The 14,079-nt window shown below is 34.2% G+C and overlaps 1 protein-coding gene across 2 annotated transcripts in view; it reads left to right on the forward strand.

Annotated features, from left to right (window-relative positions):
• The window catches only part of SDC2 (syndecan 2), a 129,240-nt gene extending 115,869 nt beyond the window's left edge, over positions 1-13,371 (forward strand). For both annotated transcript variants that reach the window (XM_051970889.1, XM_051970890.1), the window contains exons 4-5: positions 9,149-9,284; positions 10,953-13,371. In XM_051970889.1, coding sequence (XP_051826849.1) covers positions 9,149-9,284; positions 10,953-11,116 — 300 coding nt within the window. In that variant the 3' untranslated portion in view covers positions 11,117-13,371. The remainder of the gene's footprint in view (positions 1-9,148; positions 9,285-10,952) is intronic.
• The last annotated feature ends 708 nt before the right edge of the window (positions 13,372-14,079 follow it).

Raw genomic sequence — 14,079 nt, forward strand, 5'->3', positions numbered from 1 at the left:
AAGCAAAAATGTCCATAGCACATACAAGAACAACAAAGCAAAGTCTTTTCAATTCCATTTAGAGTTTAAACCCCAATGCCAAGAAATTTATTTTTAAGTTTTCATTTCACCAAGTACATTTATTTGCAAACATGTACAAGTTCATTTTTAAGTAATGAAAAAATGGTAGAATATTTGCTGATTTTCATAGACATTGGGAATTTCTTATTCATTTGCTCCCCATATCAGAGATGTCAAACCCAAATAAGAATGTGGGAGTAAAGATCCCTTTAAGCTGTATTTTTATTATAAATGTTTTCTAGTTATATTTTAATCTGGTGTTGGAGCCACAGTGTTGGGGGCTTTGTATTTGATAACTTTGCTCTATACCAAAGAAAACACTTTTGACAAATAATCCCCAGTGAATTGTGTGATAGATGAGGATACAGTCAAAAAGGTTTAAGTGACTTGCCTAAGATTATATAGCTAATAAGTATAGGAGGCTAGATTTGAACTCAAATCTTTATGACTCCTGGCCTAGTACTCTATCAGCTGTACAACTTAGCAGCTCTTGGCAAACCATTCTAGTATTTCTTCCAAAAACACATAGCATCGCAAAGAGTTGGACATAACTAAAAGGATTAGATAACAACAACAAAGTTTCGCATCCAGTAATTATGGTACTGATTTATGTTTTTAAGGTTAACTTTCCAGTATAATTATCTATCTGAATCTGTGATCCATATTCTCCTTTCCCATCTCTCTTGCATTTTCAAGAGGTGAATGTTAGGGAGTAGGATGTATAGTTCTCTAGAAAAGCCACTTTGCCAAAGCACATCCATGTAATAACAAGAGAAAATATGAGTTAGGAAGGCTTCATTTCAAACACTTTATAGCTGTGTAACCCTGAGCAAGTCACTAAATCTTATTTGCCTCAGTTTCCTCATCTGTAAAATGATGGAGAAGGAAATAGCAAACTAATCCAGTATCTTTGCCAAGAAAGCACTACAAAAAGGTGTCATAAAGAATCAGACGTGACTGAAATAGCTAAACAACAACAATAACAAACTGAAATATAAGTTAATGATAGTCTTTATATAATAAAGCTTTAAGTCTTGCAAAGTGATTTATATATGCAATCGCCTTTGCTTCTCAAATAGTCTTGGGAAGTAAGTATTATTATTACCCTTATCATAAATATGAGGAAACTGAGACTGAGAAGGGGTTAACTGGCTTTTCCAGGATCACACAATTAATGTCAAGCAAGATTTATATCCTGGTCTCCTAACTTCAAGTTCAGTGTAGTGTGGCCAGCATTATCTCCAGGTTAAGTTACTTGTTCATAATCCCACACAGATAGAAAGTATCTGATAGGAGTTAAGGTACACAGATCTTCATGTCTCACAATTCCAGTCCTCAATCTACGCATACTGCCAATCATTACCTTGTTTCTTTTATGTAGTTTACTACTACTAAGAATACAATGGTTGCTGTTGCTTCTGCTACTGCTACTACTATTATTACTATTATAACTGGTGGCTGAATTGAATTTGATAAGAGGAAACACGTTAGGAATGGAGAGATACAGGGTAAAGGTCAGAGAGATAAGGACAGGCAGAAAGGGAAAAGGCAGTGACATGAAAAAAAAATAGGTAGACAAATAGAAAGAGAACCTACTATCCCATTGATTTGATTTGGAAATTATCTTACTAAGGAATAAAAATTTCCTGAATGCTTTTGACTAATTTCACAAAATGGGATGTGTGGGTGGACTCCTCCACATTTATAGCTTCTCACTTAAGGCTTCAGTGTGTATGGGTTGCTACTTTTTAAATTTAATTCCATTTTGGAGAATTTTTAGGAATTTGCATTGTGTCTCATAACTAGTGATTCTTTATGTACATGAGTAGTATATTGTAGATCTAAATGAAATTGGACTCAAGAATTCAGATATATAGGTGCAAACCCTATGGTTCTCATTGCCATCACAATGGCACATATATTGGTACCATTGTCCATTTTGAGACAGAGTAAAGAGTGGAAAAAACAGGAAGGTATTGATTAATTGTTTTTGTCTTTCCTACAGTTCCTTAGTCTCTTCTGAATGCTCAATAAATGTTTATTGAATGGTAGAGGAGAAGGAGTAAAATGGAGTATCGGAAAACTGAAAAGGGGATAGAGCAGGACAAGAAGGAAAGAGAATAGAGGAGGGGAAAAGTGAGGGACAGGAGAAAGGGAAAAAGGGGAAAATGGTAGAGGAAGAAAGAGGATTGAAATGGGGAGGAGAGAGAAGAAAAGGAAGAGGAAGAAGAAAAAAATTCAAGTGATAAAGAATGAATTATGAAGCTACCAAATTCTAGTCTAGATTTCAATGTCTGTTAAGTTTTTGCCATTTCTTGCCTTTTAGTTCTATCTTAGTGAAGGATTTCAACATATAGGTTTTAGTAACTGAACCTTAGGTCCTGCAAATTTTAGACAAAACAGCTTTCTTGGCTGAGTTAGTCACATTATTAATAAAGATGTCAGACCTCTGACTGTATGTATGTGGAGAGGGGGAGGAATATTTTGAGCACATTATATCCTGACTGAAAAAATCAGCTCTGGTCTTTTCTGGTGACTCTGCAAACTCTTTTTTGATATAGGATCAAGGCAAAGCATGCAAATAGATACCAACTCAAAAAGTTCAGAAGTTAAGGATGCATAAGCACAGTTAATTCATTCATAGTTTAGGTTGTTGTATATGCTGAAAGTACTACCATAAATCACATTAATTGAAAGTTCTTTCGTGTAGCTACGTGATGCAATTAATGTTGCCTCCAGGATTTTGAACGATGTATTCTATGTACTTTTTGAATTTGAAAGTTTTTTTTTGCTTCACTGTGGCACTGATGCAGGATATTGTATGTCAGTGTTTTGACAGTCTATCTACTTATTAAATTATAAACAACTGGAAGCAGTCAGGTGTTTGTTTAAGCACAGGCTTGCCTATCCGTTAGTCCCATTTCATTTCCGTGGAATTCAAACTAGAGATGGATGTGACAAATCTTTAATTGCTTCCATTTAATTGCTTATGCTGCCTAGTCTTAATTTGATTTGGCAGACATATGGAACTTCTAAGGCATCAAAACAACATATTGTTACTTTCTATATCTTATAAGGATTTATTTTTCTCTTAATGATACAGTTTTGCAATGCTGTGCCTGTTTCTCTATATTCAGTCTATTAAAATTTAAAGGGAACAAGCTATTCAGAATGTTTTGAGATTTGGAGAAAATTTGGGGATGATTATCCATCTCAGGAATATGGCTCACAGCAAGCCAAATTCCTGTAAACCGGAATGTATGCTGTCTTTTGCATGACCATGGAGGTAAATCGGAGGTAGTATGTATTTCAGCATAAATGACTTAAGGGCAATTAGAAACCAAGGAAAATTTCATATGATTAACATTAGTTTAGAATCAGGATAGCACACATAAGTTTTCAAAGTTACACTGCCAATTTCACTTTAGCCAGTAAGTTCAGCCTTGTTCCCCAGTGAAATGACTGAAAGATCCATGGATTTAGGAATTAGATAATCCACAAACTGGATAATTATTCCTAGAATAATTGAGCTGTGCCTCTGCCTGCAGGACAACCGATCAAATCCTGGCTTCTATTGAGATATCTTAGAAAGAAGAATTGAGCATAAAACACTTGAGAAATGGAAAGAACTCAGTCTATTATGCATTGCAAATTAAATTTGCCAGTTCTCTTTGACTTTGTCTTGGCATATGAAGGCCTGGGAATTCTTTGTGAGCCACTAAATTGTTCCTAGGCTTACTCTAGAATATAGTTAATCAAACTCTCAGGAGCATCATATGTTGCAAAGACAAGATAATTTTTCCATGGTCCTTGAGCTGGAGAGGGTCATGACCAAACATAATTTCTTAAGGTTTGGAAAGAATAAAAACTTTCTAATTGATCTAGTAGCAGATTGTTGGTTATTGAAAAACTGCTGTTGGCAATAATGACATGACAAGCTAATAAGCTTAACCTGTCAAGTCAGCAAAACCAATATTTATTAAATGCTTATTATATGCCTGACACTGAGAATGCAGATATGAACAGAAAAGAAAAAAACAGTCCTTCTCCTTAAGGAGCTTACATTCTAAAAGGAATGGACAACACATTTAAGGAAACTGAAAAGTAGGTGAGGGAGAATGATATAGAAAGTATAGAAAATATACTGGCATAGAAAGACTGGAGAAAAACAAGACTAAGCTAACCTGGGTGACTTCCTTAAATAGAGATTTTAGAAGAAGGCATCCAGAGATAGAGGATGCTTCCAGTGGCTGAATTCCAAGGCCAAAGAGAGTGTCGGAATGAAAAGTTGGGGCATGGTAGAGGTGCTGATGAGACAGCTGGTCTGAGCAACTTCCTTAAATGGAGGTTATGGGAAGAATCATCTAATCAGAGAAAAGGGTTATAAAAGTGAAGGTTTATCTTCTGCTAGTCATTTATTCATGCCTCTTTTATATTTTTCTATTTAAAATTATTTTTAGGGCCATTGAACACCATAGTTAGTAAAAGAGCACCAGGCTAATAGGACCCTACAGACAGAGTTTTAATCCCAACTTCTTCACCACTGAACTAGCTATATATGACCTTGGACACAATCACTTAACCTCAGTTTCTTTAATTGTAAAATGAGAATTAAATGGGTGACCTTTAAGATTAAAGATTCTAGTTCCAAAATTCTTTAAATCTGTGAATCCCTCTTTGACATCTTACTGTAGACCCTGACTAAATTTCCACCCTATCTTTTTTTTCCCCTCTGTTTTATGTGTCAGCATAAAACATGGCTTTCCAAGATCTCTGTATCAAATCCATTCCCTTTCCTTTACTTTTTTTACCTTTGAATTTTATTGTAACTATGAGCCCCACATGCCTAGCACCATGCATTTTGAGTTCATGGCCAATCATCATTATCTGCTTTTTAGGGTTTAATTATGTATTGCTTTATTTTTTCAGGTTCTTTAGATTCTCTAGAAATTTATACTTTATCTTCTCTACAATCCATACTTCCTCTTATGCTTACAATTAGATTTGATGATGGTGGTCCAGATGGTTAGGCCTCATATTTAGGTAGGAAATATGGAAAAGACTAAGACATAGTAATATACAATTCCTATAAATGTAAGCATGCTAAAACAATTTTCTTTAAATGTCAAACACATGGAGATATGGAAGCCAGATAAGTAATGTAACTGGCAAGTCTATTATTTTGATATTTCTATTTATAAACTCATAAAATCTCATAGATCTTGAGCTAAAAGAAACTTAGAAACCATTGAGTCTAGCTCCTTCTTTTTACAGATAAAAAGCACATCCCAGAGAAGTTGGTGACTTTCTAGAGTTATACAATAGAATGTGGATTATCATATTTACGTTTTCATCCAATATGATTTTATCAATTGAAAAAATTCAGATAAATAATGCTTCCTGAAATGAAATATTCTGGATATAGAACTAAATTTCAAGTCAGTTCATTATTTATTTTATTCCTTTTTTGGGGGAAGAAGGGGGCTGTACAGCATTAATAGAATTTTAAAATTAGACAATACTTTTGTAATTGCATCCCTTGGTCCTAATTTTTCATTTGTGAGCTAAGAAGAATAAATGATTTCTCTTCTATATGAACTTCAAATATTTTAGGATATTAATTATGATCCCTTTCCCTCTTTTCCTCTCCCTCCTTACCCCCTTCTCCCAAAAAATCCTTACATTCTCCTCAAGAAAACATAACCTAGTTCCTTCCCCTGATTTGACACAGCCCAGCCAATCATACCCTGTGAAAATACAGTGTTTATAGCTAAGCCCAGTACTACAACTTTGGCCTGATCTAAACAGTGAGTGCTAGGAATTTTTAAGCATCTCATTCATTATACTGTGTAATAATTAATATAGCCAAAAGTCACATTATCATTTAAGAAAAAAAAAGTAAGTTTATTTCAATGCAAAACTCAAGTTTATAAACATAAATGAGAAGTGAATATTTCATTCCTATTCCATGACAATTCTGAACCTTATTAGTAAATATCTGTGATCAGATTTTTTAAGAGACAAAAATAACAGTTTATTTTTAAATTTTAAATAGTATTTTATTTTTTCTAATTATGTGTAAAGATACTTTTAAAGATTCATTTATTTTTCAAAATACATCCAAAGATAGTTTTCAACATTACACCCTTGCAAAACCTTGTATTCCAAATTTTTCTCCTTCTCTCCCCCTCTACCCCTTCCTTAGAAAACAAATAATCCAATATAGGTTAAACATCACATTAGCATTTTTGACAGACATTTTTATACTCTAGACTAGTATTCATTGTTAGTATAAATCCTTACCGGGCCTTTTGAGGAACCTGGGTGACATAGTACTTAGAGTAGCTGAGACTTGGTGTCAAGAAGATCTGAGTTTCAGTCCTGCCTCAGACATTTACTAACTGTGTGACCCTTGGCAAGTCACTTAAGCCTTGCCAGCCTGTTTCTTCATCTGTATAAATGGAGCTAATAGCATTGATTCTATAAGATATTGTAAAGATCAAATGAGACTACAAGATAAATGCTTTACAAACCTTAAAGTACTATATAAATACTAGTTCTTCTTATTATTATTCCTTATCATCATTAGGAGTGGCAAGGTGATGCAGTAGATAAAGAAAACCAGCCTGGAATCAGGAAGACATCTTCCTGAGTTAAAAATCTGAGCAAGGCACTTAACCTTGTTTTCCTCAGTTTCCTCATCTGTAAAATGAACTGAAGAAGGTTATGGAAAATCAATCCATTATCTTTGCCAGTAGAACCCCAAATGGGGCTATGAAGAATCAAACTTGACTTAACAATAAGAATATCAAATTACCCTGGCATGGATTCTGTCAATACAAAGTTATTATAAAATAAAATTAAATTTAAAAAAAACAATAAGAATATCATTAGTTAAATATCTTTATTAAAAGATATTAAAAATAAATAGTATATCTTTGGAATCCCTTTTATTTAAGCCACTCTGACCTGTGTTAAATTATATTTCTAATGAGCAGAATGCTAGTAGATTAAAATAGTATCACTTTTAGTATCCAAAAACCCTTACCTATAACACAAAGTGATTGGATATTATCATTGGATTAGATGATTTCTCACATTCTTTCCAGATTTAACATATTGTATTTTATTATGCTCCAGTTCTGTGTTTATTCAGGGCTAAGGAACATAGGAGATTAAAAAAAAAAAAAAGAAGTAGAAAACATGTCCCTACCTTCCAAAATGTATAAGGGAAGATAAGATGAAGGAGGAACAACTCAAGAGCATTACAAGCCAACACACACTAAACATTTGATTGTGTGATTTTTATTAAGTGCCATATGAGGTCATAGAACTTTTGTAAAGATCACAGTGGGCTGGGTAGCCAGTTATGCACCTCAAAAGAGGAAGTAGTTTTGGATTGGTGAAGGAAAATGGTATTCCAGGTTTTAGAGAGAAGAAAGGGTTGGGGAAGCACAGAGGTAAGAGTGTGCAGGCCAGTATGTGAGGATAAATTAGGAGATACTAGCTCTCTGATTATATTGGGAAGAGAAAAGGTGGAAGCAGGAAGACCAATAAGGAAATTGCACAGATAATTCAAGCATGGGGATATGATGACCTGGGATAGAAAAGGGTGACAAAAGGAGGAAAAAATTACACTGGGAAGGAATCCAAAATGACACCACAGTTGGGATTCCAAGGTGCTAGGAGTATAGCAAAAACTTGGATGAAAAAGTGATTTGATGGTAATGATCATGATTTAATGTTAGACCGGATCAATTTGGGATAGCAAGATAGTCAAGAAGATTTTAGTTCAAATCTAGCCTCAGACACTAACTAGCTGTGTGCAATCACTTAAACTCTGTTTGCCTCAACTTCCTCATCTATAAAATGAGCTAGAGAAGGAAATAGCAAACCACTCCAGTATATTTGATTAAAAAAACTCCAAAAAATCCATATACAATATGATCCACAGGGTCATGAAGAGTTGGACGTAATGGAACAAAGACAATATGGTTTGTGATTGTGGAAATGTATAAATGTATAAATGCAAACATCTGGAAACATAAAACTGAACTTGGGTGAAAAATCAGCTCTTAGAGAAGTAAACTAGGGAACATAGAAAAGGAGTGATGACATAGTTCATCATTTTACAGACGAAGGAGCTGAGATTGTATGACCAAGTGACTGTTTTGGAGCTAGTAATTGGAGAAACTGATAAAGATCACCCTTAACTCTAGTGCCTTCTATTGATTATTTTTACTTTATATGTTCTTCATTGTCCATAATTGTTTGTATATTATTTTCCCCAATCAGATTGTGAGGTCCTTAGCACACAGTGTCTAACACAGAGAAGGCACTTAATGTTTATTTACTGAAAGACTGGAAACCAGGTCTCTGACTTCCTGTCCTGTACTCTTGGAAGTTATAGAAAGAATTAGTGACATTTGAATAGTTGCAGTGGAGCAGTGGTGTGGTGGGATGGGAATCACACAAGTTAGAATGGAGATCATTGATTCAGAGCAGGGAGGAGCCCTACACATCATCTAGTTCATTTTAGAGATGAGGAGACTGAACATCAGAGAGGTGGACTTGTTTTTGCATTTTACAGAATAATACACGTAGCCCTTAAAAATATGATCTCTAATATCTGATAATTTATCTGATTTTCACTTGTAGATCAGGTAGATTTTTATGAAGTCACACAAATGATAAGTAGCAAAATCTTGATTTTTAATCTGGGGATCCAAATCTACTGATTTTTTCATATGTATATTATGGGAGGTACAAAATAAGATAGGGAGGAAGTATACTAGTTTCAGAGGCAAAGGACCTAACTTCTGATACTTGTTCCTTATGTACCCAATAAGATGAGAAATTTGACCTCGATATGGCCTCTGAGGTCCGTGCCAGTTTTAGATCTGGGATCTGTAAAATGAATATCCTTTTTCACCATTTATGTTGACATAACAATTAGGAGTGCTGCCTTTCATGATCTTTGTGTAAATAATGGCAGAGAACCTTATAATGTCCATGTAACTGTAGTCTCTTTCTCATCCAGTAAAATTTTGGCTTGAAAATTCTTTCCCATTTTTCCTCTCTACTTTAGTCTCCTGAAGAAATCGACAAGGAGGAAGTTGGCATCTCAGACTCTGGCACAAAGATTGAGGCAACTGATGAGGGTACGAATGTATATACAGAGAAACATTCAGACAATCTGTTCAAGAGGACAGAAGTACTTGCGGGTGAGTTACTTTTTATGTATTAGCCAACTTTATATATATATATAAAAATACACAGTTAAAAAAAAGTAGAGAAATCCATAACCAAAGGAATGCAAAGTTATCTCTGACTCACTATCCTGTCCCAGACAATCCTAAAAATCTTTCATCATTCACAATGAGAAGCAAAACTAATCTTCAGGGAAGGTCTGATGAATATTTAACTATGTGACATACAGAGAGAAGCCAAAAAAGAGAAAGGATCATTTTAGAGCTCTTTTCTGGTCTAGAAGGGCTTTGTGAAGTCCAACATGGACAATTTAGTCTTTGCACTAAATTGGACTTTGAAATTAAGTATATTATACTCTCAGGACTTGCACTAAACCAAATATGTGAAAGAAAGATGCCATTTGTTGCTTTGTTGATTTAATTTAGCAATCACTTTGCTGGAGACAGAGGCAATAGAATTGACCTCTCTCCCCCTTTTTGGTCATCCCAAGATTGCTATTCAAAATGGCTACCCATGAGAATTTGCCATTGACCACTGATAAGCTGGTTATGACTTTCAGAGTCAATATGCATGAAGAGACTTTTGACTCTATCTGTATATTACATATGTCTTATAGGCAGACTCAGAAGATTTCTGAGCAGCTGAGAACCCAAAAACAATGTGTAAACTTGGAAGCCAACCTGTGTTGCTTATTATAGAATTTGAATAGATTTGTGTTACTTATTCAAAGTGTTTGAGAAATGACCTGCTTAAAAGATGATGTGTTCAATTTTCAGTTTTAAGTTAGTTGTTCTTAAAGGATATTACTTGGCATAAAGAAATAATAATTTTTTGGAGTGATAGCACCATCATCTTTCTAGCTAATTTTGGGTTGGTATTTATATATATATAAATTATACATGTATTTATATGGTATTATGGATCTATAAAATGAATATCCTTTTTCACCATTTATTTCCCAGTTGCATTACATGCTCTCTCCCCTCTACCCTCTCTTTGTACACACACACACACACACACACACACACACACACACACAACTGATATGTTGATCATAAGAGATTTCCCCCAAATTCTCTTATCTTAATAATTTTAGGGAACATAATAGAGATAAGTTACATTTATTAAAATGATTGATCTCATTTCCCCCCATATTTGTTTCTGATTTCATCTGATGTTTAAGTGGATTTTCACCTTAGATAATTAAGTGGATTTAAGAATATCTGATAAACTTAATGTTATAAAGAAATGTGGGACTAGAAAAGTAATATAAAGAACAAATAAATTCTTTTTTCTAGGAATGAAATGAATGTAAATGGAAATCCATCAGGTAAAAGAAGGGTAATTAGAGAATCCAGTATGAAATTCTAATGTTGAAAAGATTATAGCATTTTAGAGTGCAGACCTAGCTGCGGTTTAATAATCATGGCCAAATTTATCTTCTGGTTAAGGCTTTTGGAGGATATTGTTAACACTAATCAAAGAAAGTGACCTACCTTCCCCAAGACTGCCAGCTTTGCATAATTACCTAGTTGCTACATTGCATCTAGCTCATTTCATAAAGGTTCAGGTTGGGAATTAAGTCTTTTATAAAAGTACAAATGCATTCAGCCTGATAAATCCGGTTTTCACATTCTTTTGCATCTCTTTTGACAATAGCCTTTCTTTTTGTTGTCTTGCAGCTGTCATTGCTGGTGGAGTTATTGGCTTTCTCTTTGCAATTTTCCTTATCTTGCTCTTGGTATATCGTATGAGAAAGAAGGATGAAGGCAGCTATGACCTTGGAGAACGGAAACCATCCAGTGCTGCTTATCAAAAGGCACCTACTAAGGAGTTTTATGCGTGAAACTCCCATTTAGTGTCTCTATTTATGAGAACACTGAACTTTTTAAAATAAAAGCTTTTGCATAGAATAATGAAGATCTTTGTTTTTTTGGTTTTTTGTTTTGTTTTTTTTTTTCATTAAAGAGCCATTCTGGCACCTTTATGATAAAGTCCCATTGTATTTAAAACTTTTCATGTATTCCTTTAGAACAAGGTAAAATTAAAACTTAACATCTGCAGTGTTCTGTGAATAGCAGTGGCAAAATATTATTTTATAAAAAGAAAAACCTCGATGTTCACGGAATCATTTTAAACCTTTATGCGTAAATATGAAAACAATGATATGATTGTTTTATCCTATGGTTCGATGATGAAAGTTGTTTAATTTTTGTCAGCATGTCTCAGATCAGTCTTACAAGTTAGTCTTATTTCATTAATTTATCTGTTTCTCTCCCCTACTCCTTTTCCTTCACCCACCCCCCTCCTCCTGCCATCACCATCACCCTCTCCTGTCCCCACCTTTTGTAGCTGTCATGGTGCAATTTGTCTTTGGATAATTCAGATAAAGGTAATTTAGTGTAAATGTGATTTTCAGAGATGTCAACTTCACCTCCACTTTGTATAAATTTCTGAGTGTTGGAATATCCATTTTACACTTGCTTTGTTTCTCAGTGTACCTATAGCTGCAGACAGATTTGCAACAGCAGATTAATGTGTAAAATTGGGTTGTTATCACAAAACTGTATAGTCATATCTTTACTAATCAGATCTTCCATCAGGAAGAACTGGTGTAAGTTACTGACAAACTTAAGCAGACCCAAAGACTCTTAACAGTATTTCAAGAAGTTGCTGCAGATTCCTATGGTCACTGTATTTGTTAATTTCTTGCAATTTGAAGGTACGAGTAGGGGTTTAAAGGAAAAAAAATTAGTTTTTGTTCTTTAAAAACATGCATTTAAGTTGTAAACGTCTTTTTAAGCCTTTGAAGTGCCTATGATTCTATGTAACTTGTTGCAGACTGGTGTTAATGAGTATATATAACAGTTAAAAAAAAAGAAGTTGGTATTTTATAAGCACAGACAATTCTAATGGTAACTTTTGTAGTCTTATGGATAGACATAAATTGTAATTTGGGAACATAAACACTACTGAATAAATCATGTGGCCTAATATGGAAAATGTCATTGTTATAGATTTTATACATTTTCGACCAAATGTACACTTCCCATCAGCTTATGATTCTGTTTATTATCAAGGATGGCATGGGTTTGATTTCAGGGGGTGCTATTTGTAATTCAAGACCAAAGAAGACATGGATGAGGCTGTTTTGTAGCAAGACGCCCTTTTGAATTAGTCAGAGGAAACCTGAATATATCAGCTTGTGTATATATGTTGATGTAGAAATTTGGAAGGTTGCCAGTGAATTATGAGGCTTGCAGCCTCTATGGAATAGCTGTTGGCAATATGAGATAAAACACATGATTTTTGCAAATAACTCTTTCAGAACTATAGGTTCCAAAGGTATGAAAGGGATTTTCCTGAATTAAGTATCTGAGGCTTAGTCATTGATTTGATTTACTTCTAAAAATTGTACTTCAACTCTCTTCTGAAATTAAAAGAAGTATAATAGATGGAATAGTTTAATGTTTTCCAAAGAAGGTGGAATTGTCTCTTTCTGTGTGACAGAGAGGCCTGACTGTTAAGGATTCATATGGGTGGGAAAAAAATGTATATATTCTGGAAAGAAAATGGTGTGTGTCTCTTCTGTGTTTATCCTTTGGACATCACCTGCTTCAGTTTTACCAAAGCTTTTTCTCTTTTTAAATTTTGACCCACCAATTTAGGAACAAATATTAGTGGTCAACCTTTTCCAATGTGCAACTTATTAATAAAGGATGATCCATTTTCCTGGGGGCTTCTTCAAATTCTTACAGAGCATCAAAGGGTCCCTCAAAAAGCAGATACTAGAGTATCATCTTAAACTCCAATGGCCTTAATACTCATGATTATGTTCCATGAGTGTAGAAACAATCTCATTTAAAAAAGGAAAAGGAAATAACATGTTTTGAAGCTATTCAATGTCCATCCATTACTAAAAAGTTAAGAATGTAGTGGAAATACCTCTCATTGTACAGAGGGCAGTGAAATTCAAATCCTAGAACTGTTTGGAATCACTGTGCCAGGAAAGGGAAATTTCTGGCAAATATTTTGTCACTGCTGTAAAGCGAAGTATTTGTTAAAGTGCCAAAATAAAGTCTGTCATGCCTAAAGTAAAAATTCATTTGTACAGTCTGACATCCAATTTTCTTCCACTGTATGATGTTTATTCTTAGGTTGTGTGTTTTTTTTTTTTTTAATGCAGTATATAAAAACTATTAACTGTAGTCATTGAAGTCAGGAAAAGCTTAAAAAGTAAATATTAAAATTCATCTTGAATTCTTGCTATTTGACTAGCTACTAGAAGAAAATATTTTTCTTCCTCTTGAGTATCATTCTTGTGTTTAGGACATGTAGTAACAGATCCTTGGAAATTTTCCCAAGTCCTATATAAATGGAGACAGGATAAGTTTTTTTGTTTGTTTCTTTTTTAAAGGTTCCATCTGCCATTGAAAAGTAGATTACTGGGGATTCAAACATTTGATTTGACTAATAAAACCAAGCTTAGCTCCAAAAAACTTTTAGGAACTCTAGTCTATTAATAAAAATTCAAGGAAAGGCTTGAATAAATATTCACTGGACCACATCCTTGATGGTGAATTACTCTCTACCTGTGAATTAAATCTTCCCTGATTGATTCAGTTTAAAAAATACAATCCCTGAGGATTGGAACCTCCGTAGTCTAATTTTTGTTTTTGCGATCTCAATACCTGGCACATAGTAAGTGCTTAATAAATACTTGTTGTTTAATTGATCCTTCAAGGCTTATCTGGAGCTACTTCCTCTGTGAAGATTTCCTTGACTCTTTTCCTCCATCTTTATAATTGG

This window comes from Antechinus flavipes, chromosome 1 (assembly GCF_016432865.1).
Source record: "Antechinus flavipes isolate AdamAnt ecotype Samford, QLD, Australia chromosome 1, AdamAnt_v2, whole genome shotgun sequence".
NCBI lineage: Eukaryota > Metazoa > Chordata > Mammalia > Dasyuromorphia > Dasyuridae > Antechinus > Antechinus flavipes.